Consider the following 26,738-nt stretch of genomic DNA (forward strand, 5'->3'; position numbering starts at 1 on the left):
CAATGCCGCTACTTTAGCATTTTAGAAACTATAGTTTGCCTTGAGAGTTTTTTCCCGGACAAACATTCTTTAATTTTAAAGGAAATTTCGGGAGACGAAAAAATGTCAAAGCAATATCAAAGAGAAGTCATATTGCTATCAGTCTCGATCTCGTATAACAGGGAATCGACGCTTCATTTTTTTTTATTTCTTCGAATTTTTCTCCGGTTGATATGGAAATTATAAAATTTTGAAACTTTCCGGGTATTTTAATTTATCCCCTGCTTTTCGAAGCCTTTTCCCAAGTTGATTTGTCATTTTATTTTGTAATTTGGTTGATTAATTTGTTTTTCATTGAAGAGAATCTGCTCAGCAATGCGTTATCTCATGGCTCTTATCACGCATAAAACCACTCAAGAAGTGCTCGAAACATTAAAAACCCCCGAAAAAATCAAATTACCCAATGAAGGGAAGGCCTCTACCATCCATCATTGCCAAAAAGAAGGGAACTTTCAGCATACAGTAGGATTAACTGTATCATCCTTCACTATTCCTTATTTTTTGCTTATTCCTTAGAACCCCCAAAGTGTGAAATTGATTAGGATATCGCAGTCTCTCCCGTGCGGTAATATTCGCGATTTTATCATGTGTGACAGGCGTTCACCACCACCTTGTTCTTTCCGTCTCCGTGTAACCGCTCATCGGTTTCTCTTCTTTTTTTCAGAGCCAGTAACGAACTGCCGACACATCGCGGAGCGAAGCTGTGAATCAAAAACACTCGAGCTTACTAATTTCGTGCGTTTATTTTAATTAGCGGGGAAGGAGAGGGGTCCCGACCGTCGACCGCAGCGCGGCGGGGGGAGGAGAGGGTTGATGGGGAGATAATCTGTGTAGACTCCCCAGCGAAAGAATGACATGAATCGCTTTGATAAGCAAACGGGACGTCCGAAGTGTCTCGTAAAAGAAATTTATATTGCGGGTAACGTGTAAAAACAGGGAATTTGCCAAAAGATAATGGATATCGGGAATAGATTGGCGATTTTGTAACCGCAGTGCTGTGTCAACAGGGATCTGCGTTGCCACGTTGGGGGACTGGAAAGTGAGAGTCCTTACTTCACTGTGTCGTTGCGTTTGGTGTGCCTCAATCAAGGGACAGTAGAAGTCATGTAATTTTCGTAGCTTTTAGGGAGTGAGGATGTTGTGGGACACAGAATGTATTGTGAACGTATTTACGCTAAAAGGAACCGTGAGGAAATAAATTCCCTACGTCAAAAGGACTTTGTATACACGAAAGGAAAAGTGTCAGGGGTTATCTTCTAAAATTGCGGTGTTACCCCAATTACTTGGATGATATGAGCATTTTCAATTAATTGTGGTAGTACCGCAAAATTTGGGTTCGTAACCGTATTTTTGGGATACTACCACAATAATCGATTGGAAATGCCCGTATCATCCAACAACCCCTACCACTTTTTTTCCATTTAAAGTTTGCGTACTATACAGTACCTTCTGATTTCATCTATTTTCGCACTGGTGAAAACAAAAATGCGTTCTCATGATAGTTCAGACCAGTTACAGAATAAAGGAGAGCTTTTTTCGTCCACAAGCGCAGATATCTTTTTTTCAACAATTATTTTATAAACTCTTCCCAATGTGTGATTTAATTTCCGTGTGATCCGAGAATTTTGAGGAAAAATACGTCGGGTAGTGCCGAAGTCATAAATGTAGGACTGACAGGTTTAGTGCAACTAGGGTCTAATCTTAAAGGTGAGGAAAAATGATCATTTATTATCATTTGAGGTTAAGTTATGATTATGAATCTTCTTTTTGATCAAATTTCTAAGTAACTTTTCTTGTCCAGTGCACTGGGGAAAAAAAAAAACCATTGGATGTAGAGTCCAGACTCTTGAAAACATTGACAAGAAAAAGGACTCTTGATTCAATCAGATTTAAGCTTAAATCAAAAGGAAATCCGCTCAAATTAAGAGGCTTGGTTCTTGATTTAAGCTTAATTCTGACTGAATCAAGAGTATTTTCTTGTCGATGTTTTTAAGAATCTGGACTCCAGATCCAATGTGTGTTTTTTTTTTTTTTTTTTTTTTTATTTTTATTTTTTTTTTTTTTTTTTTTCCAGTGTGGTCCATTTTGAGGAATATCTGGCAATGAGAGGATCTCCAGAATGGCGAGAACAAAGCCGAACAGCCGGCACGAAAACGTCAAGTCTAGGGCCTCGTTGCCAAGGCACGGCGCGGCGCGCGAAACCGCCCTGGTTCCCGCGGAGGGAATCTCTCCCCCAGACGGGGCACCCATGTCGGGGGATTAGTCAATGATTGAACGAACTTGTTTCCTTCTTCTTTCTCGCTCGTCTCTCTCCGAATCGACGAACCACAGCCGGGCCGCGATTAACCCATACTCCTGTCACGCTCATGCCTTTAATTAGTTGCAACAAATCGAGCCAAGTCTCCGGCTCATCGCCGCGAACAGTGGCAGAAAATCGCCACCGCTCCGCGCCAGATTCGTGCCGGGTTTGCGCTGCGAATTGCCGTGGATTTGGCAGCGCTGTTATAACTTAAGTCGCCTCCTCATGTTCGCGGGACGGGTCCAGCGTGGGGAAAGGGTTGGATGAGGATGGCAATTGATGTTATGGAATACTAAAAAAAAAAAACTAGCAAGGGAAGGATGATGTACGTGAAAATGAGATTAATCGGAGGGAAATGTGAAAAAGTTCATTGGACTACATTTCGCAATTCGGAACTATAAATTCCAGCCCGGTTTAAAAACAACGTATTTGCCATTAGTTTCCCTATGCACAAAAGTGTTTTTCCAGAAGAGCCAGAAAGTATAGTTCCAAATTGCAAAATGCAGTCCCATTGATGATGATCAAATTCCCAACTGCAAACTTGGAGAACACAGTTTTGCCGTGCTAAGGAAAAACGCTGCATGAGCCTTCAGGCGTTGCCAAATTTCCCCCGGAAATCACCAATTTTCAGGAAAATTTCTGAATATTTGTCTGCCAATTTCCCATATAATTTTCTTGGTAATTCGATCTGAAACTCTTGAATGAATTTTCTGACATTTTTCGTTTACAGTACTGTTAAATTGTTAAAATTATTCAGTAAAAGTTTCAACAAATCTTACTCATTTGCTCATTGAGATAATGTATGAAATGCTAGCGGAGATTCTCGGACACCGCAACCGCGAGAAGTGTCCTTTCAGCACTCAGCGTCTCAATTTGGAAACTTCTGAAGGGCCATACGGTGTTCTCGCTCAGCACGGCAGTAATCAGAACAGTGTGCGCTTGTTAACTTGTTAGGAGCTCATCAGGGAGAGGACGCCTTCCACGTGTTGCTAATGGGTTTTAAAATGCCCGGCAACCTAATTGAGGCGTCACCGGCGGGATTTCGAGGGCTCAAACAGCAGCGTTGCGTAGCTGAGACGACACGACCAATGTTTGTCGCGTGTAAATATTAGCGCGCGGTTGTCTTCGGGGTGCTATTCACCGCGGCTCCCTGCCCCCGCCCCCCTCGCGAGTGTCTCCCAAGACACATTTTTGTTTACCCTTTTTTTAATTTCTGTTTACTTTCATAATGCGATCGTGCGAGCTCTAAAAGACTCGTAACTCATTAGGCCGGCCACCCCGAGGATCACTGAATCCGTTCCAACTCTCTCGGCTTAGTTCAGTGTAGATAATCGGTCATTTTTACATCATTTTCCACCTTCTTTGGTCCGACCTCCACGACCATGAAGTATCAAAGGCCTTTTAAGTAAATTCGCGATGATGGTGCATGGTTTTTTTTTTTCTTAAATCAAGGGAAAAAATGTGGAAGTCTGTCTGCGGGAAAACACTCGATGTCTATCAATTTTCCCAGTGTTTCGGTTGTTTTTTGTAATCCGCAAAATCGATTGATTATGTCGATGTCCTCAGTAAAACTTAATTAAATGTGCGTGGAACTTTAATAGAGCCAATCTACATTTTAAAATCTTAGGTCAATATTAGCCTGTGATTTTTAATGAAATCGGCCCATGCTTTTTGAAACGCTTTGTTAGACATCATTGTTTCCGCGCGAGCTGATTCAGTTTTCCGGAAGAGTGTGAATACAAATCGAAATGTGTATTACCTGAATTAAGTAGAGAGCTAATTTTGTATTTAATATTATGGAAAACAATGAATTAATGCCAAGAAAAAGTTTTTTCTAAGTTGAATAAGTTCATGTGCGTTCAAGGATGGTTAATCCGGGGATAGGCAACTATTCGTGTCCTATCGTAGGCATGTGGTATGTATGGCTAATTGAAGGCGCAAACTGATTTGAAGATTCCGGATTAGCACAGTATACTGAATGTCATTCAAACGTTGTTTTACGTTTAGTAAGGGGCAGACCGCTCGTTATTGATCGGATTTTCGGGGCTATCTTGATCTTTTATTTTTATTTTATTTTATTTTATTCCAGTAATAACTTTAGAGCGAATATTGATTATGAAGACACCACTACTGATCAAACCTTCCTGTTTTCTGTACTAGTTCCTTGTCTGTTTTGAATCTTGTTCATTTTACCATTTTTATTTCCAATGGGCGAATCTTAGCTGACTCTCAAGCAGAAAGGATATTCTCATTCGTACATAATTTGAATTTTTTAAAGCTTCACGATGGTTACGTCACAAACATCCACTTCTAAAAATGGTAACCTCTAGTGTTTCGCTTTTTTAAGTGGCGCATTTTGAGTGGCGGGTCGAAAACCGCCAAATCCGGCACCCTGAGGGTTAAGTGACTAATCAATCATTCCTCACTCCATGCCGTCTGAAAGCTCCCGACGGGCGTTGCCAAAGTTGGCGCGGAAAACCGCTCGTTCCCGCGTCGGAAACCTCACGAACCCCCGCGCAACGGCGACGCGGGACCCGAAGTCGCGAGAAGGTATGCAATATGTAAATACGCTCGAAATATCATAATTCGTGTTATAAATTAATGCGAGCGTACGAGCGCGTCTCGCTCCCGACTCACGAATGCGACTCGATTTTTTAATGGCGCGGACTCGAGCGTCTCCGAGGTTCGCGTCTTCCTCCCCGTTCGCCCCCGTCCCTGGCCCTGCGCCTCGCCGCGCCGTGTCACTGCGGTGTTCTAGTTGACATCTGTTTTGACTTATAATCGTGTCTCGAGAGGGCCCCGATGGTTAGCGCCATTCCCCTCCGTCTCTTCTAAACGCCTTGTTTGTTTTTTCGAGTAAATCTCCGTCGAATGGGGGGGGGGGGGGGGGGACTCGCGCGATACGTCGACGGTCGAACTGAAAATGAATCAAAATAGTGTATTGTTTCAAAAATCGAATCTCGGAGAGAAGTTAAAAGTAGCGACAGGGAGCATGGTCCATTCTGGCTGCTGTTGTTTCCAAGATTCTTCTACAACTAATTAAAGGGAAAATTATTCTTCGGCGAGGGTCTCTGTCAGTGGGATGGCGTGTTTTGCGATGTATCGATTGCGAACACCTTAATAATCGATTCTTTACCATAGGTTTAAATGACAGAACAATCGATACATCGCAGTTCTCGCTACGCACTGGGGGGAAAAAAAACACACACACACACACACATTGGATCTAGAGTCCAGACTCTTAAAAACATCGATAAGAATAAATACTCTTGATTCAATCAGACTTAACCTTAAATCAAGAACCAAGCCTCTTAATATGAGCGGATTTCCTTTTAATTTAAGCTTAAATCTGATTGAATCAAGAGTCCTTTTTCTTGTCAATGTTTTCAAGGGTCTGGACTCTAGATCCAATGTGTTCTTTTTTTCCCAGTGCACCCAATTCAAGACGGTTGATGCGCGGGAATCGAACGGAAAGCTCCTGAGTAATTCGAGAAATCGAAATTCGAGCAGCCAGAATGTTAGGAGGAGCTGTGTGGCATGTACGGTGCAGCAGTCGGACGAATTAATTTTAATAAATCGCTGGGTATTTATCGCGCTAGCGGGCATGTAGCATGTAGCCGGAGTAGCTCTTTGATGCGGCGGCTGGCTTTATTTTCGGGTCGAAACTTAAGAGGCTGTGAATTAATCATAATTTTCCGTGTGAATCCGGAATACGGCCCGTGATTAATTCGTCCCCCCCCCCCCTTGCGCTCTATTTAATTGCTCAGAATCAAAACTGTTTTGCTCCGTCGCGAGCCATCTAGGCGTTGTCACACTTACTCCGGAAATCTGTTTCAGAAGTGGCATTGTAAATGGAATTGTATGAATTCAATTTATCCTGAAATAAGACAGTCAGTCACCGGAAGTGCTCATTTAGGAGTGCGAGATCTTCTCTTTAAGAAAGTGTAATAGACACGACACTTATTAATTATAATGACCGAAGCGATTAATTAAAATATATCCGGCCTAAGAAATCTGCTGACGTATTTATTACCATGTTACGTACGTGATATATTTGTAAAAATATTTAACTTTGACGTGTAAATTAAATTTCGGCAATCTAAGTTTTACGCGATAACCCGAGATTTAGCTAGATGTTGTGAGGGTCTGATGAAAAATTTTGCCGATTTTTTTCTTTTTTTAAAAATATTTTTTCATGAAAATTAAATGACCGGAAAAATTGACGTAACTTACAATTTTTTTGCATTTTATCAGTGCAAACTGAACGTTTTTGAAAACTCTTTTCGGCTGTTTGAAAAGCTGTTTGATATCTTCATTACATATGAAAGAGACGAGCACAAACTTCCATTTCTCTCGTGATAATCAAATTCTTTTCGGACATTGGATGGTAACGGTCATATTCAACATTTTGACTGCCTGAAACGACATCAGAGCATTCCCGCCTCCAATTTTTCAGTGACTAAACGGCCGAACGCGTGTAATTGCCCGCTGACATGGAATTTGAGCTAGTTTCGCGAAAATTTATTTGAAAGAGCTCGCCTACAAGTGTGGCGGGCCCACCCGTGAGTCTAAGTCACACCGAAAACGTACGCTTTCTTCTTGATTTCGATCTCTTTGTCACCACGGCTTTTTGATTTTCCTGAATTTTTTTACTTGCTGTGGCCGTTTAAATAAATCCAGGACGCGATAAATTACTTTTTATCAATCCTACTATTAATTTTGTTTTGTGGATGCTTTATTTCTAATCGGTTCAAATACTCCCGGAACTTGTAACTTCTTCCTGTGTATCTGATTGTTACCACTACGTAAACCTCGAATAAAATTCATAATCAGCTATGTTTTGAAATGCTCCACAGCTGTGCGCAAAACCATAAACCTTAGATTTACCTGTATGCAATCTCAGCGAATTACTGACGATGAAGGAAGCTTTTTCCGTTAGGTCAGTGCTGCGGAAGAAGCGTCGTCAATATTATGGATATTACGCTGCACTGAGAAAAAGCTATGGCTTGTAAACCAATTAGTGGTTCATATGCAACACCACTACAAGTAAATAAAGGCAACGTATAATACTATCACATATACCTTAGTGATGGTATCGATACCTTAGTGATGGTATCGATACCTTAGTGTGGTACGAGATAACCTAGTATGGTTCACAGACAGAGAATCATTTGTTCATTTACGACTATTAGTGGTATCCTATATGAACCAGCACTGGAAAAAAAAGAATCTTACATTTTCCGCCAAGAAGTATTTCTTCTTAAATCAAGAATTTTGCTGGTTAATATAAGCTACTTTTTTGCTTAACCCAAGCATTATTTTTCTTGAATCAAGAAAAAGTCAGCTTAAAACAAGATAAAGAAAATTCTTGGGGGCAAATTCAAGAATTATCATGCTTGACCCAAGCTACTCTTTTTTCAGTGAGGTTTATGAAGCCATAGATTTTTCTCCGTGTGGTACTGCACGGAAAAGCAATCCACGTCGGTGTTTTGGTCTGCGCGTCAACTATATTGGAGTTGACTCATGAATCTCGCTAATGAGACTGATGGCATGCTCCAGCAGAAGGGACAACACTACAACAGGAGCGTGGTGCGTGGAGAGGCGGGGGCTCTGCGCGGCGTGTTGCATGACTCCCCGGCGCGTCCAAGTCGAAACAAAGTTATCGCAGGAGCGCGCGCGGGCCCGCAATGGACTGTTGAGACGCATAAATCAAGATCACAGCAATAATTCACAAAAACCAATTAGAAATGCCCATTCATAAAGGAAAGCCGATCCTTGCCGTGAATCGGGGCTCCGCATGCGCCGAAGTATATGGAAAGCCGGCCTCCTCTTACACCTGTGTATGTATTCTGGAAAATCAGTAAGGAAATACGGTAACAATTTCTATGTTAATGCGTTGGCGATTTGCGGCATAGTGGGATGGTTACTTCGCACTGTGGCTTTTTTTCTGACGGTCTGAAAAACTTCTCGTACTTCATAGTTTTTGCACTCAGTAGTCCTGCACTTGGATTTATTCCCGATGTATAAAATTTATGATTTTGCTATGATAAATAGTGTATTAAGGGATTTCTTGCTCCTTTCTTATTTTATTTTTATGTTAGAAGTTAATACAGTTCTGTCGAACTTCAGTTGAAATTCATTTTAGCTGTCTTTCTGAGGTAATAGTGAAGTTATTCGTGCTTATAGCTTTAAGTGTTAACGAGGGTCCACCCTAGAATCCACCAGACAGTTTTATTCACAATTTAGAGAGGAGTCCGACATTCTATGCCCAGGAATGTTAAATTATATATGGTCAATGTGCTTTTTCTCAAGCTCTCTTCTGTGTCTTTTTTTGTTTTTTTTTTTCTTTTTAATTTATTTTTTATTTCTTACATTTTCCAAAACACTTTCCCTCAGGGTTTTTTTTTATCTTAGGAATTCGATTTCTGACATATTTTCTAAATATATTCACATGAAGTATTAATTCAAATTAGCATTCAAAGAGGCCTGAAAATTAACCAATATTTTTGAAAACGCCTACGTTAAAGTATACAAAAAAAATAGGAGCAAAGAAAAAAATGAGCCCAAAAAATGGAATTCTATTATTTTTTCGAAAATCGCTGTTCGACTCCCCTTAAGCAACCAGTTTAATACCCCATAAATTTATGAGCTTTACAAATCCACTTTCCCATAAATCCGATTCCTTTGTATGCCTAATATTCCCAACCAACTCATTTCAAATCGTTGTCGCCAAGTATCAAATGTAAGTCTCGTTTCCCATGAAATTCGGAGAGGACTGACAAATGTAAGCGCCAATTTGTCAACAGCGCAATAGGATGCAGGCCGTGCATTGTTGTGTCCGCGCTAATAAGCTGGATCCTTAAGGAGCCCAAGCCGCTGCACCCTGCACCCTCTCCTACTCGACGCCATTGGTCCTAGCTTCACGTATGGCGTAGCCAGATTGAAAAACTGATTTCAGTCAAGGCTTATTCGAAACCCGAGAAATCATAAGTGTTACTGCTCAGTGCCGGAAAGACTGAAACAAAGTTCCGGGTGTGCTCTGCAAGTTGGTTCAATTAATATACAAACTGTTATTTTATAACGCTTGTGTTTTCAAGTCAGATTTCTGAACGATACATTTTACGTTCCTCGGAGAGGAATATGTGAAATTTCGGAGGCACCAGAGTAAAAGTAGCTCCTCAGGAAAATTTCAAATTTCCTTTGAGATCTCCCCTCCCGTTCCATTTTTATAAACCTGTGTTCTTCCCTCGACAGTGAGCTAAACGACTGTCTGATCAATGTTCAAAATCCCTGAAACCGCAACTATTTCATCAGTAATGCATGAATTTAACTGCGATCTTTAGAGAGGTTTTTTGGTAAACGCAAAGCTGAGAGGGTTTCAATTGTAAAAAGTCCGCATTGCAGCAACCGCAATGTTACAAACCGTATTACTCCTATTGATCTTTTTTGAAAAACAGGTGAATCGAAAGAAAGGAAAAGGAAAAAGCCCTGTCGCAACTAAATAAACCCGTCTTTTCTCTTTTAACTTACTTATTGTTACTTATTTTGCCGTGCTAAGCAAGAACGCCGTAAATCCATCAAGATTATCCCTCGTTTTTTGGAACTTAACACTTCATAAAATATCAACCGTTTTACCCATGCACCTCAAATTTTCAGGTTAAGTTTTTGATAGTATTTGCAAAGGAATTCTGTAAAAAACATTGTCCCGTGGTACACAAGTTTTCCTGCTATGATACATTGTTTCCGAAAAATGTGAAGTGGCGTTTACGGCGTTTTTACGTTGCACGGCAGTATTTTTGGCAAAGTTACTAACAACATTTCAGCAGACTTTTTTAATTGGACGGAGTTAAACAGAAAGAAACCAAGCCACATCGGGATCGAACCGAGAAAAAGAGGTTTAAAGTTTGGCTCCTGCATAAGACACAATGCAAAATATAAACTTCAAGTTCAATTTCGGCAAAATTTGCTCCAACAAAAACTTTGAATTTTTGGCGATAGATGGTAGATCAGTGGTTGAGTTCAAAACCACTCATAACTGAATTTTTCCCAAAATGTGGGTTGGTTCCTTTCTGCTTAACTCAGTCCAATTGATGGTATGAAGGTGTTCCAATGTTAAATTCCACCGTCCCTCTAGCCAGAAAATTACCTCCATAACCAACATAGAATCGGAAGCCTTCGCCAAAGCATGGTCTGACTCTCTGATTGAAATCAAATCCTACATTTTGCGTGAATTTGGCGATGGCGTCGTCGGCAAATACGCAATAAATAGTGGCGGCGCGGCGGCTCGCAGAGAATCAGCTCATAGTCGGCCCGAACAATATAGCGGCCATGCCCAACGGCCACCGGGCTGTATTTACATCAACTTGTCACAGAACACAGGCGTGGATGGCGCGGCGCAGCGTGGTCCGTGCAGCGATGAATGAGGTGCAGCCGTCCGCAATACAAAGTTGTGTGCTTAGTCGTCGATGCCGTGCATTTTCGGCGTTCATTGTCAAGCGCTCATCAATATCACACGGGGTCCACTTCAGCTGACTTTCAGTGATGATTGTGCGTTCAGAGATTTTGCGAATCAAAGCGAAGAAATTTATCATTCCCTACCCGGGATCGCCCGATTCCGTCCCGAGTCCGATTCCGTCCCGAAATTAAAACCAGATTCCGATTCCGTCCCGGAAAAATAATTTCTAAATACAAGCGGCAACATCGCAGCAATTTGAATGGTAGCATATCAGTGTGAAACGTAAAGCAGTAAGATTCCAAAATTTAAATCAACTCTGCGAATAAATCTGAGGCCACTCTGCAATCTAAGACTTTGAAAAAAATGAAGGCCATACAAGCGAGCATCACCAAACTCTTCATAAAAATACGCCTAACATGTTTCTGTAATATTTCCATTTTTATTTATTTATTTATTTTACCGTTTGACGCATCGGGCTCTTTACACCCGATCAGTTTACACTTCTCAACATTTTTGCTCAGAAGCTGGTTCTCGACGTAATCGCATGGTGAGTTTCTTTTATCACTTCCTAATTCTTCTATTGTGCTACCATTTAAATTGCTGCGATGTTGCCGCTTGTATTTAGAAATTATTTTTCCGGGACGGAATCGGAATCTGGTTTTAATTTCGGGACGGAATCGGACTCGGGACGGAATCGGGCTACGCCCTATCTACCACATTCGTTACTGCTTCGTGGTATTCGTGGTTAGTAAATTAAAATAACACCAAATTGCCCGAATTTATCTTCCCCTTCGAAATAAGCTTCTGAAAGATTATCTAGATCCTGATCGATAAATATCGGAGCAAACCCGTCATTGGAGGTTACATATTCACCACTTCGACCTAATTTCAACGTTATTTCGATGTCCACCAAAAACATCCCCGAGGAATAGACCAGACATGTAAGGATGTCAGCTATTCGAGCCTAGCTGATGTGCGGGTCACATACTCGCCATTTTGAGGGCGATTTGTGTGAGCCACTAGAAACATCCGTTCAAGGATCCACTGGAAAATAAAACACATAGGATCCAGAGTCCACACTTTTGAAATCATCGACAAGAAAAAATACTCTTGATTCAATTGGATTTTTGCTTAAATTAAGAACCAAGCCTCTGAATTTGAGCTGATTTCCTTTTGATTTAAGTACAAATCTGATTGAATCAAGAGTATTTTTTTTGTCAATGTTTTCAAGAGTCTGGACTCTAGATCCAATGTGTTTTTTTTCAGTGTTGCATATTCACCACTTCGACCAAATTTCGACACTATTTCGATGCCCACCGGGAACGTCCCTCAGAGTAATCACAGAACATACAAAGATCTTACGCAATAACTATTCGAGCACAGCCGATGTGCGGGTTGCATACTCGCCATTTTGAAGGCGCTTTGTGTGGGCCACTAAAAACATCCGTTCAAGGATCGTACCTCGTCGATCGCTACATCCGCGAAGAGAGCACGCTGATCCAGAACGTGGTCTCTCGAGTCCACGTTGCGGCGGGCAGGAGCCGCGCGCGTGCGCAGTGCTCCGGCGCGCGGCTAATTTATGAATTTTAATTTGATTTGCTGCGGGATCCGCGTCCGTCGTTTCGTCTGCCTCTTCTCTTTTTTCGCGTGGGACTTGATTTATTGGCTTTAATTGCCCCGACGCGGCGCGGCGACGAGGCAGGGCGCGATAACGGAGCGCGACGAATCGGACACCGCGGAGGCCCGCCCCCCTCCCCTCCCCGCCCCCCTCCCCTCCCCGCCCCCCTCCCCTCCCCGCCCCCCCCCCCCCTCCCCGCCCCCCGCCACTCGTCGCCGTCGGTCGGTCGGTCGCCGTGGACAAATTCTGGCCGGAGTCGGACAGCCATCAGCCGACGGCCCGGCCCACGACGACGCTTCACCAAATACAGACTCGCGGTATTTTATGCCGGAATAAATTCAGTCGACCATCAGTGTCTTCGCAGTGGACCGGGGCCCACAACTTCGGGCCTAAAAGTCATCGATTCAGATCCAACAAAAGAATGAGGAATATCGTCTTCGTCACAGAAGAGAAGAAATACGTGTGAACCTAAAGTAATTTTCATTACACTGGAAAAAAAAACCATTGGATCTAGAGTCCAGACTCTTGAAAACATAGACAAGAAAAAATACTCTTGATTCAATCAGATTTAAGCTTAAATCAAAAGGAAATCCGCTCAAATTAAGAGGCTTGGTTCTTGATTTAAGCTAAAATCTGATTGAATCAAGAGAATTTTTTCTTGTCGATGTTTTTAAGAGTTTGGTAGATTCAATGTGTTTTTTGCTCCAGTGATTCGGGCCAAAAAGTTATGGATTCAGATCGAACAGAAGAAAAAACTAAATCGTCTTCGTCACAGGAAAGAATCAATACGTGTGAACCCTTGGTAAAATTTCATTCCCTCAACAATTAATTGATTATCATTTTTTGTAGTAGCGAGGTGAAAATATCTGAACTCTTTCCCTCGTCACAACTAAAAATGATTAGCGTACCAAAGATAATTGTTGCTTGGATACTGATATTACGTAGTGGGCCTATACTCTTTTCCAAAAACTTTTTTGTGGTAGTGATAATTTTTCTCAGAGTATAAACCAGCCGGCTGATCATTGGAATTGATAGACAAAGAAAATATAGGGAGTATATGGAGCGATCGTATTGGTTGGAACGGGTGGTTGTTATTGACTACGCGAGAAAACGATGGAGTACTGTAGGGTCTCTGGGTTGCCGTTCGTTAGTCTTACTTACACTTCCTTTGTCCATTGCAGCCACCCGCTTCCACCAATAGGATCGTTTTATTCTCAGTTTATCATCCGTGTCTGTTGCTATGTCCATCAATTTCAATAATTAGCCCGCTGAGTCGTAAGTATGGCTGTGCAAAAAGTGACTGTTCACAGGATAAGGGACCTTAGTCCAACCCTTTAATTCAATGGCATCATGATACACTGCGTTTTCTTTTTGTATACTTTCTCAGCTACTCTTGCATGCATCTCAGGTTTTATCTTATTATTATATATCATGCAGCAAATAAGGGACCGCAGGGCAGTTTGCTCTTGATATCTCAAAATAAAGGAAAATGTTGCTGTCATAATCCTTTATTGAACTACTGATATGAGATGGACTTTGGAAATGTGGACGATGAAATTTGACGGTGCACCCTAACTGTAATTGGCAACGCAAAGAAATTTGCTCCAAATCTTTCAACACAATCTCTTGCAAATTTCGAAGTAAATTCAACTGATTTCTCAAAATTTCGAGTTCTGTCGCAAAAATTTATTTGAGTAAAAGACGTGCAATATTTATTTCTTCATTCCGTGAAGTATTGTTGATTTAAATTGACCTCGCCGTAAGTCCCTTTTTCACTGATTCAATGTTTTACGAAGGTTTGGGGGTGCAAAACATATGTAAACAGGTTCCGAATGAAATATTTTTACAACTAAAAGTAACTTTGTAATTATATGGAATATGCATTAAAGAAGAAATGATCTCGTCTAATGTAAATCGCACTCATGGTTGCAGCCACGTAATTATATCGGATACATTTATTTCTCAATATTTAGAAAATCAGCGGAACATTCAATCGGTAGAATTACTTAATTATGAATTAATATCTATTCAGAATAATTTTTGTCCCCTACTGTGATAGATTTTAACCACACTTTTCATTCAGTTTTAACGTAATGCCCTTATATTCGCACTTGGATGATCTGAGACGCCGTTGAACAAAGCAAATTCGCGGAAGTTTGAATCAAAGTTTATGGATGCCACTCAATTACATTAACCTGCTAAAGTCTGAAAACCCGAAGGTGATTATCTTCTTAACCTTCTCCGCAACCTCTTTTGCACAGAGCACAATTTGCAGTTTGCTTATCACCAAAACATAATTATCGGACTAATTAATTATAGCAGCTCAATTCATCCTTTCCTCGAAAAATGATGACGGAGAAAAAACTATGACTCGAACCTAAAATAGTCGAGAATCATCATACAAGATCACTCATCAAGAGCGTGATGCGATTCATCGGAAAAAAGGAAAGTAGAATCCCTTATCTTCAGGGTCACTCCGACGTAAAAACCAAGTTTGATTCAGGTCAAAAATCATCATTATAATTAGAAAAAAGTCTACAAACAATTTAATCGTACGACGTAGCTGTTTTATTAATTAGATTTATCGGCTGCGGCAGCGATTAACTCATTATTAATTAGAGTTTATGATTTTATTATCGCTCGGAGCTTTCACCTACCCCACAGTCTAAGGATGCTTTTATCTTATCTCATTAGTTTTTAAACTGAAGAACACACGACGTGATCACAGATGTAACCTTTCCGAGGCGATTTGCGTAATTAATTTACAAGTATCACCGTCCTGAGGTTACAATTTTGTAAACATGCTTACAATTGAAGATTGAATCGCACTGCGTAGTTACCAGTCCGCCGCCGGTATCTATCTCTACTCTTTAATTGAATGAACTTTGGTTGTAAATGACGAAAGCAAGACCATCAGGTCTTTGCCTCGTCCCATAACCGTTCTTCAAAACGTAGGAAAACTCAGCATTGGTTTGAGATGAGGCATACTAGAATCTGACCACGCAGTGTTCAAAGGTTATGAACATTTTGTGATCGTCAGTATTTATGAGATAATTTAAAGACGAAGCGCACCGAATGACGTTTAAATGACGATTATTTTCGATTTTAAATGTAGTAATTATTTTCCCCATCATTCGTTGAATAATCATGTTTCGCTAGGTGAAGAAAACACGAAAATACAGTCATTCTCGCCCATCAGTTTTTGTACATCAAGAAAAATGTTCAAGCCAGAAGCTTCGCAATTACATATCATAAGTCATTACTGACACGGCTCATATACTTTTTGGTTATTTTCGTACTCATCAACTCGTTTTCCCTATTGAATGAACATGAGAAGAATAGTAGCTGATAAATGCCAAGAGCATTACATTTTTAATTATTTTATTACTCATGTTAATTAAAGCCAAAAGTTGGAGAAAAATATTATTCAATGGCTCCTGAGAATTTTAAAAATGAATGGCACAACATGCATGCAGAGGAAGAATGGAAGAGAACAAGTTCATCTACCAAAAAGCTAGAACGGACTCGGGCGTAAAATGTAACCTCAGAAATATCCTACCATTGCATTACTCACATAATTACATCTCACATAATTACTTGTATTTTTAAAGTATAAGGCAATTCTGTAAAGTGAACTCGTTTGATTCGGTTTCTTTTTCGTGCGCGCGAATTGTAAACAAGGTTGAATCACTTGTATAAACTAAACTATACTATGAATGTTTACCATGAGTTCTTTACCCAAAGAGAGCGTCTTCCCCTCAAAGATCTCTTGAAGTCTTTGATGTTTTTAAGATACTTGCTCAAGGACTGCTCAATCGAAAAAAAATGGGGTAGTACCATTCATCAAATTTAGTTCACTTAGCGAAGTAAAGGAAAGAAAATTTATAACAGCTAATTTTACTGCGACATTAAACATTTTCAGAGGACATAGTCCATACGTCAATGATAAACCGAGCCCGTTCTTCGATTGAATGAGAAGAACCCCCAAGAGCGAATTTATTTTCATTTTATTCACATCTGTTTTCGTTCGCTTGTAAGAAATATGTAAGAATCTTTACCGCACCAGAGATTTACTCCGAATATCACCCAGTTGATAGACTTTTTTGAATTATAATTATGAATTATGACATGCATCAGAAAACATCTACTGAGAACATAATTGCAGTATGCAGATAGCATTTTTTCTTTTTCACTGCTGATATCTACATAATCAAATAAAAAAGCGTGTGAATATTCTATACCCAATCTTTCGCGTAGGATTCGAAAGAATACTCCGATAAATGTATCTCTACTCTATTTGACATGTTATTTTTGCATCAAATAGTTTAGTTTCCAAAAGTCAATGTATGGATTTTTTTGATCTTGTCTAAAGGTATATTCTCTCTTGCACGAAATCTAATATGTGCAAATAATATGTAGCGTCCTGAACAATTGAAAGTTTTCTTTTTATATAAACGCAAATAGAGGGGTGGATCATTAAACGTTTTCTTCGACTCAAGTACGTCCCTTTTTTACCTATTGGTAAACAGTGCACGCACTAAAAGGAAAATCTGATGGTAACAGTTTTTTTTTTGTTCAGCGCCAATCTCAGTTAATAGTATGATTTTTCTTTACGGCTTGTCCGTTTTTTGCCTCCTAGGCAAAAGACCAAAACTACAATTCAAACTTGCGAAGTCGCCAATCGATGATTTCATAATTAGTAGGAAACCAACGGCCGTTTCTTACTGAAATTTTCACTGATTTTTCATCCGATTAGACGAAAAAAATTAGTACGCTTTCGGACAGAAATTGCCAAGTCACAGTCTTGTAAACAAAAGACTCGTTTATGTATGATATCTCATTATTTTGCAACCTATGAACGCAGTAACGTTATTCTATCGTCTGAGGAACGGCTACACTGAGAGAAAAAATAACCCAAATCCAGGAAGTTAAACACGAAGTTACCGAAGCTTACGGCTACTTTGGGATACTTGCTCGATTTTAAATTTGATGTAAACTGTACCGGAATCAACACGAAATTTTGGTGGACTCATCTTTCCCTTAACATATCAGCCGGAAGTAACATGAGAACACACATACATATTTTTCTCAGTGTAATTTTTGGATGAAGAGCTGCAGTAGAAATAACACATTATCATCCTGTTCAAATGATCTCTAGAAGTACAAAAATAACCTCTATTATTATGCAGACATTGTTGCCAGATTTTCCAGTCTTTTTTCCTCATCCGAATTCACGGGTCAGAATGAGAGAGCGCCGGGTAAATAAAGTGCAACGGGTCGTATCATAGTCCGGTATATCATGCATGGTCGTAATGATCGCAGAAGATTTCGGGGGTAATAAGAGGTACCGGTGTTTACCTAAATATGTGGTACCACCCCATTTTGTTGGATGAGATGGACATTTTTTAATTAATTGTGGTAGTGGCGCGACAGTTGGGTTAGTCACCTTATTTACTGTGGTACTATCACAATTTTAAGCTCCATAACCAAGGTGGCGCTTAACCCCTACCTCTTTTTCTCCGCGTGATCTTTTCGAACTTCTGCAGCTCATTTGAACATAATGATGATGTTCTATTTGCACTGGGGAAAAAACACATTGGATCTAGAGTCCAGACTCTTAAAAACATCAACAAGTAAAAACACTCTAGATTCAATCAGATTTAAGCTTAAATCAAGAACCAAGCCTCCTGATTTCAGCGGATTTCCTTTTGATTTAAGCTTAAATCTGATTGAATCAAGAGTCCTTTTTCTTGTCAATGTTTTCAAGAGTCTGGACTCTAGATCCAATGTGTTTTTTTTTTCAGTGTGTGCTAGGGAAATAATTTAGCTGCACTGAACAAAAAAGTAGCTTGGATCAAGCATGATAATTCTTGAATTTGCCGCCAAGAATTTTCTTTATCTTGCTTTAAGCTGACTTTTTCTTGATTCAAGAAAAATAATGCTTGGGTTAAGCAAAAAAGTAGCTTATATTAACCAGCAAAATTCTTGATTTAAGAAGAAATACTTCTTGGCGGCAAATTTAAGATTCTTTTTTTTCCAGTGTGCCATAATTGAGTGATGTCTTACCTGGAGACCCGGCAAGCGCCGATCCAAATCCGGAGAACATCTGAGATCCGGGGTAGTGGCCAGGCCATGAGGGGTGCTGGTGGACGCCGGCGTAGGCCGCGGCGGCGACGGCCAGGGCGGAATTGTAGGGGGTCGGCCTGATGGGGGTCGTCGAGTGGGGCCCGAACATGAGCCTGGCCGCGGCCATGAGGTTGGCCGAATTGGAGCCCGGCTGGAAGGAGTGGAGCCCCGCCGGCGAGGAGCCCCTGGAATTGTCCTCCGGCGAGTTGGCCGAGTTCCGCAGGGATTCGTCCCTCAGGGCTTCCACGTCGACCAAGCTACCCTCGTCCTCGTCTTCCAGGCCGGACTCCATGTCGATGTCCTCGCCGTCCTCCGCCTTGAGGTCCTCCTCCGACCCCATCGGCGAGAGCCTCGTTCTCGAGGGCGATTGCGGACCCTTCAAATTGTCTAGGTACGACCTCGAGGGTGAGCGTGGCTCCTTCAAGTTATCTAGATACAAACGGGAGCGCAGGTCCTCGAGCCGTTCGTTTTCCGAGTCGAGTTTCTTCGGCCTCGTGTCGGCGAGAAGGGAGTCGACGCTGAAGCTGATGCCGGAGCGGGAGTTGGGGCTGCCGGAGCCGTTGTTGTTGAGGCCGCCCGACTTGCGGGAGCTGCGAAGGAGGTCCGAGTTGCGGAGGAGGTCCGAGTTCCGCAGTTCTTCCGACTTAGGTTCCGGCTCGTCCATGTCTTTGGGTTTCATCGGCGGCTGGAAACTCTGGTTCAGACGTTGGTTTAGGTTTAACACGGTCATACTAACTGCTTCGGGCTTGGAGGGTGCTAGCATGTGGAATCGGGGAGCGATTTGGGGGCCACGGAAAATCTAGGAGCCATTGAACGAACTCGGTTGACGCCGATACGTCATGGTGGAAAGACCGGAAGGAAAGAAACTGCACTTCAGCACAAGAAACACGAAGGAAAAGTCAGGATTCCGAGGAGCAAATTTCGAACACTTAAATAGTCGCGCACTAGTAGAAGTGATGTCAAACTACCAATGGCATAAAGTATAGACCCAGTCTACTTCAGAAACACTAGGCAATGATTTGGCAATCAAGTAAATTTCACAAAACTGCCCTCGATAGAGAACTGAGATCCGGGGTTGATTTTCTGCCGCACTTGAAACCAAAACAAACTCTCAAGGAACGGATTGTATATGATTCCGAATACCCGCACACGTACGCGTTTAAAATCGAGTAAAGTTCAAATCTCGAAAAATGAGGGTACGGTTAATTTTTTCGAAAATCGGGGCGCCGAAACACGGAACACTGTGATAAGTTATCAATGTTGTTTTGAAAGGAACGAGTGGACGCGGCGCACGAGGAGAACGGCAGCGGGCTTTTACTGACTGATCGGAGTAGGGTGTCGCGATCAGCGAAGCGGCTCCCGGCTCCGCCCCCCGCGGGGCGGAGCCACGGCGCTCCTGGAGGGAGGCCCGAGAGGGGGGATGGAGCTCCGTCTTTTTTACCGCCCCACCGAGCAGTTTTATTTAACTTTATAATATTCTGTCATAGTACCTTTTAATTTGACTTAATCCTCGCTGATACTTTTCGTCCCTCCGCGCGCTCCCATCCCCTTTTCCTCCCCCGCCCTCCTATTCACCCCGTTAACCCTTGAGTGGGAGCTGTATTTATTCCGAGAGTGGTGCGCGTTTGAGCGGAGGATGACTTTCGGCGAGAATGATGACCCGTCACCGTTATTGACAGTCGTTGAAACGCATCCTTGTTTTCTTTGAGTTGTTGGATTTTTTAAATTAGCATCTACTATTTTCTGTTTTCCATCTCTTTCCTGGATTTTAAATGGAGAAACACTGCCAAAAAAACACATTGGATCTAGAGTCCAGACTCTTGAAAACATTGACAAGAAAAAATACTATTGATTCAATCAGATTTTTGCTTAAATCGAAAGGAAATCCGCTCAAATTCAGAGGTTTGGTTCTTGATTTAAGCATAAATCCGATTGAATCAAGAGTATTTTTTCTTGTCGATGTCTTTAAGAGTCTGGACTCTTGATCAATTGTGTTTTTTTTTCAGTGAACAAGAGGGAATTCAAGCTGTCTGCCTAAGGTGGCATGAATCGTGAGAAAGAAACGAAAGATTGGAAATTCCACCGAAATATTTCATAAAATTTCACACGGCTGTAAAATATTTCATATTTTTCAGGGACCAGAGTATGCAACCCGCACTCAAACACACAAAAACTGAAGAAAATCAGTTTTTATATTTTGCGAAACATGAAGAGGAACCGGTATTTTTCAATATCTTTCATCAATTTCTATTTCATGAAATATTTCGCGTGAAAATTTAAGATTTTATTTCTTTTAAAATTTTGCCTCCCTGGGCCTGCCAAATGCGCAAAAAGGACTCTGCTACTACTAACAGATTACTCACAATATTTTGTTATGTACTTATGTATAAAAGACTGCATGCGTTCATTTTATTAGTTGGTTGATTAAATTGACTAATGTTAGTTCATTTTTTAAGATTCCAAAGTTGGAATTAATTGACCTAAAACGGTCTGCCATCCATTTTAAACCCAGATATTTTAAAGGAGGAAATCCGTCCGAAGGAGGAGTCCGTAAGAACATTGACGCTATCGTAAAACAACATTAATATGATGAGTAATTATGACATCAAATTTGAGAAGGTTTATTGAAATTTTAGGTCGGCGACTTCCATAACATACGTTATACGTGCATATCTCTCTCTTACACACTGATTGTGAGTTGATAAGTGAAGTGTTGTATGGAATTTTTCAATCTTGTTCAATGAATCTTCACATTCAAAGTCGTACTGTTTACAATTAGTTTTGACACTGCCATACACATCATGAATTAAGTCCTTGCGTCAATTTGTGTATTACGATAATTTTCTCTTCTCAAAAACACAAACCCAAAAAAAGTGAAGTTGATGTAACAATCTGGATGTAAAAAATAGTGTGCGAGAACTTAAAAAATGATGAACTACCCCTACATCAGTTACGTTAGCAATAGCAAGACGTAAAACTAATTTCTGAATTTCTGTGGCGAGTGATTCCGCATTTTATATAAGTTCTCGTCCATTTTTTTACATCCAGGATTTTAAATCAACTTCATTATTTTGCTCGGTGCAGTCCATGTAACAGCGAAACGTAGTGGCGAATCGCGTCCCTAGATCACGCAGAATCGCCTCAAGGGGACGTTTCGCGCGTCGAGGAAGGCAAACGACAAAAGATACCCTATTTTTTATTGATAGAAAAGAGGGGGGGTGGGGGTGTTTTCACAATTTTGAGGGCAATTAATTAACCGAAGAGGAAGCGTGTCCATGCAACATGAAATGCCTTATTTGCCGTAGGTTGAAGGCCAAGCTGAAACAGTACGCGTAAGAGCTAGCGAAATAAATACGATTAATCTATGGAATGGAAATTAATTAGTTACATAATTGGGCCCGTGAAAGCTCAGTCTCCGGCTGATAATCTGCTCCGAGAGCCTATCTTTTTGTTTAAGTTGACGTAAAATGAGGGAGAAGAAAAACCAAAGCTCCTTCCGGCCTCGCGGTTTCAATGATAAAAGTCCATGCACCTCTGATTTGGAAATTTATGCTCCCCCCCGGTGATCATTTTTTCGAGCGTCGGTCATTGATATGAAGACACGTAATTGGCGCACATTCTCATGCGCATCATTTTTCTCCGGAGCGGAACCGGGAAAATCTTTTTTCCCCTGCGCTAAGAACATGCGGTGAAACTCTATCTTGCATGATTAGAAGTCTCATTTTTTCACGTTATCGTGCTTTAAAATTTATTTGACTCGGTAAAATCAAGTTAAGCTACGACTTGCTCAAGTGCAACACAGGGAACGAGTACTCGTATGGATAAGTTGTTACCGTAAGAAGAGGCCTTGGAATTATATCCGTCTTTAAGGTTAAATGATACGCATTCAAGTCCTGTTTATTAGTCCTCCCTCTTAACTGTAAATATTTTGGACAGGAGTTAGTTGGTTAAATTTAAACAGCGTCATTTAAGAATAAAACATTTTTGGCGGTAAAGAAGGGCTCTCGACAAGGGCTTTTACTGGACCCACCCTGAATTTTCTCAACTTTACGATATTTTGCTCACTTAAGGTCTAACTATGTTAAGAAATGCAACTTTATTAGGTCATTTTCATCTTTTCAGGTCTAATAATTAACCAAATGTGGTTTTCTCGGCATTCGACCACAAACCCGCATTTATTGGTGAAATCAGACTTCTGGCCCATTGGTCAGTATTAGATCTAAAAAGAGACCCGAAACGACCAAATCATTATGCGTTTCGTAAAATATAAACCTTCAATGAGCATAAAATCGTTGAGTTGAGGTAACTCAAGGTTGGCCCAAAAACGGCCCTTATGGATGTCCATCCTCTCTAAGAGAGATTTTTTGTCTGTTTTCAGTAATATTTTCACACCGTTTCGAACTGGTTGCATCCGCTGAATGTAGTCATCACTGTGCGCATAACAAACGAAGATATATGGTAGCAAAATTTTGCAATGAAAAAAAATTAGCGAGCGATTCCGAAAGCATAGAAGCGCTAATTACCCATTTATGAAGCGGTATGCATTTACCGATAGGAATGACCGGGGAATGGTTACCCGTGTTAACATCCTCGCTCGTTATATTCGGCCGAATTTAAATCGCCGAAATTACACGGAGTTCCGGCCTCCAGTCCCGGACGCCGGTCGAAAAAGCACTCATGAATTATTGAGCGCATTCCTCGAGATCGTGATTAAAGTGAGTGGAATAATCAGAATAACAAATTCTGAAATGTTCCGCGAGTAATGTGTTAAATACATTGCAGGAGTGATCTCTCCACGCTTGAGGCTGAGGTACGACGACCAAACCATGGTGCGACCACGGCCGAAAACAGCTCTCAAGCTCTGCCTGCCCGAGCTTGCAAGTTTCCGACACCTTAAACTTCTGATTGCATTAAATAGTTAACGAAGAACCAGTTTTTGGGGAATAGGAGGTTTTCATACATATTTCTTTATTTATTTCTCGTATAGATGAGCTGTCGTTTGAAAACTTTCATTTTTATGAACAGTAAGAGCTTTTTTTTTTTTTTCTGATCGATTGTGTCAAATTTTCCGCAATAATCACACCCCCCCCCCCCCCCGATTTTTAATGATTTTAATCCCCTCTCGTATTTACTCAAAGGGCTAATTCCATCCAGAGAGGAGAACCCTGTGTACAGTTTACTCCCTCTCAGATGCCTTATTGATGAAATGAATTCAGACATGGAATTAACTGCGTGGTGCGAGTTCCTCAAAGCAAGTAACATGGGCATCGCTCGCCGTGAAAATGTGGTTCTTTTTTGGTAAACTTGATCCACATGGCCTGTGAAAAATCAATTTATTCGAATTATAATGACGAAGAAAGTAGTTTCAAGTTAAAATTATCAAGTCACTGCTTTGAGGATTTTTATCTCCTGCAAACCTTTTGCACTAAGCACTGAGAAATACGTATCTCTAGCCATCGAATATCATATCTGGAGCGACATCCACCAAATAGTGGTACGTAATCGATTCGCGACCAATATAATGCATAGAACGCTGAAGCGAGGTGAACATTCTTACCCTGCGCTGAATGATTTGATAATGCTTTTTGAGTTCTGAGCAATTTCCGCCAACTGTTCTATGGTAGTATAAGACTGTGCATCTTTATCTGCACTGGAAAAGAAAAAACACATTGGATCTAGAGTCAAGACTCTTAAAAACACCGACAAGAAAAAATACTCTCGATTTAATCAGATTTAAGCTTAAATCAAGAACCAACCCTCTTAATTTGAGCGGATTTCCTTTTGATTTAAGCTCAAATCTGATTGAATCAAGAGTCCTTTTTCTTGTCAATGTTTTCAAGAGTCTGGAATCAAGATTCAATGTGTTTTCTTTCCAGTGTGGTGAATCCTCGAAACAGGAATACAAGCGCGAGCGAAGCGTGTCGGTTATTCGAAACGACACTCGCACAATGCGCGACCGCATCTGAAAGTTTGAAAAAGTAACAAGGAATAATTCACGTTTTTCTTTCACAATGTACAACCTGAGCTAATGTTTGTTCTTTTCAAGCACCTTCGAACGGCAGAGCATGACGATCATCGAGCAGCGATCCATATGACAACAGCAACGTTCAGGCCGCGCGGCTCACGAGTCAATGTGACATCGGAGCTAATGTCCCCCTTTACAATCAATTAATATGAAAGCCTCACCGAGGATTTTCAAAGCACCTCGATATATCACCCCCGAAAAATCTCCCTGAGTTCCTCCCGCTCCGTCGGATCATTTCATTGCCATGTAAAGCAGGTCTCTCGTGAAGTTTATTTCCTTCCCATTAATAATCCTTTGAGCTGGGTGGCTCGAGTTCAGGCATCATCTGTTGGTGCGCGCCGAGTCAAAACGATGGAAACTACAAGACATGGGCGTCGCGACCCGCCCGTACATCCGTCGTCACCGAGGAATCGCTACAAATGGTGGAAGCACATTTTGTCAGGGAAATTTTCTAAGGAGAAAGGAGGGTCTTTAATAACTCACCGTGATGAATACGCAAGACTCCGGGGAAGGGAGGTGTTGGGTAAAAATACCAGAGCGAAGGGTGCGGTTAAAACCACCTATGCCTCGCTCAACCTGTGGAAACCTTTTTGAAGCCTCGTTCTGAAACTGCACCATGAAAAGAACTGAAAGTTGCTGTGATCGTCATCCAATGGTTCGCAGACTTTTTTGGTGTATTGAAAATGACTTAATAACGTGATCTCCCCGATTTTTCAGAGAAAATTGTGGAACTGTGTTCGGTGCGCATGGTTGGTTTAAGTGCCGCGTCTCGCAAGAGAAACCCGAGTTGGAAGGGAGGTTCAAAGTTGCGGTTAATAATAGTCACTGTCATTGGTCGAATGTTCCTGGTCGGGGCGAGGAACTTTGGGCGGGGTAAGATAAATGAACTGGTTGAATGTTCGCCTCTCCTCCCACGTACGCCACGCCGGAGAGTGATCTCGTGGAGGATGCGTAAGTACTTAACAAAGTATGTAATAGGCGGTTAAGTTTTCTCAAACCGACCATTCATCAAGCAACGCGCCGCTGTCAAATGTGCAGAAAAATGTGTGTTATTACAAAATCGACCTCTCAGTCTAACTTTTGGAGTGTCATAATATGCCTCCAAACATCACGTGACATATTTCTGTCCGTTTTTCTGCTATGAGACTCTCTGAAAACATTTAAAAAGGCACCCCAGACCTTTAGAATGAATCCTATTCTTTTCAGTTAGTTAGTTAGTTAGTTAATATACTTTAATACATTCAGCGTCGCGGACCATTAACGTCTTTACAAAGAATTTGGAAAATGGGTGTGTATACGAAAATTTAAATTTTTAAATTAAGAGAGGACAAAAGAGGAACTGCATATTGTACGTATACTTTAAAGATTTTTATTTTTTTTTTTGCACTTGTAGAAGAGGAGCTCAGGATACGTGTGTCACGTGTGTGAAAAAAACTATCTCCGACGAAAATATGCGGTTTTACCGGAGCTTTAATAATACCTTATTAGTTTGCAATGAGCCTTTATTTTTCAATATCTATCCCAAGAGCTCCTGTATCATCCGTCATCCATCCTTCCTTTATCTTGCGTTTTATTCTTTCAGTTGTTGCTCCGTGATCACGCGATGAGCTAAAATCCTATGATGAGTTGATCCAGTCCAAGACTCATTTTCCCGGAGATTTCTCGTGGCGTATGAATTACAAAACCCTTCGTCATCCGTGAATTATATTGAATTCCCGAGCTTTTTATGTGAAACGACATCAACACTAATGTTGATACAGGTAAAGTATAGCTTTTACAACTGTGTTCTCTGTTGTGTTCCATGCAATTTATTATTATCTAAAAATATTTCTTTTAGCACTTCTGACTCTGCTGTAAAAATTAGTTCGTTTTCTTCGTTTGGTGCAGCCTGTTCTGTTGCTTATAGTTTTTTTCTCCTTTTGGCAAGTTGAAATCGAATCGATTCGTTTTAAAAGGACCGTAGTCTGTAGCAAAGTTTCACACTTTATATGACAGTTGATTTTTCTGTTGATGAAACTTCTTAGAAAGGTTCAAAGTTAAGACAGAGATTTTCCTTCTCATAATTTACCGAGTTCACTTACATTTTCTGGAAAATTTCCTAGGTAGTCCATCTACGTCAAAATAATTTCAAAGGTAATTTGGAACGTTCTGATAGACTTCCGTTTTCATGAAAAAT

At 41.0% G+C, this 26,738-nt stretch overlaps 1 protein-coding gene across 1 annotated transcript in view; it reads right to left on the minus strand.

The window, feature by feature from the left end:
* Dr (muscle segmentation homeobox protein Drop) overlaps nucleotides 1-19,878 on the minus strand; it is a 34,891-nt gene extending 15,013 nt beyond the window's left edge. Inside the window, exon 1 of the mRNA XM_019052880.2 lies at nucleotides 18,478-19,878. Coding sequence (XP_018908425.2) covers nucleotides 18,478-19,300 — 823 coding nt within the window. The 5' untranslated portion in view covers nucleotides 19,301-19,878. The remainder of the gene's footprint in view (nucleotides 1-18,477) is intronic.
* Between the last annotated feature and the right edge of the window lie 6,860 nt (nucleotides 19,879-26,738).

This window comes from Bemisia tabaci, chromosome 4 (assembly GCF_918797505.1).
Source record: "Bemisia tabaci chromosome 4, PGI_BMITA_v3".
NCBI classification, from domain to species: domain Eukaryota; kingdom Metazoa; phylum Arthropoda; class Insecta; order Hemiptera; family Aleyrodidae; genus Bemisia; species Bemisia tabaci.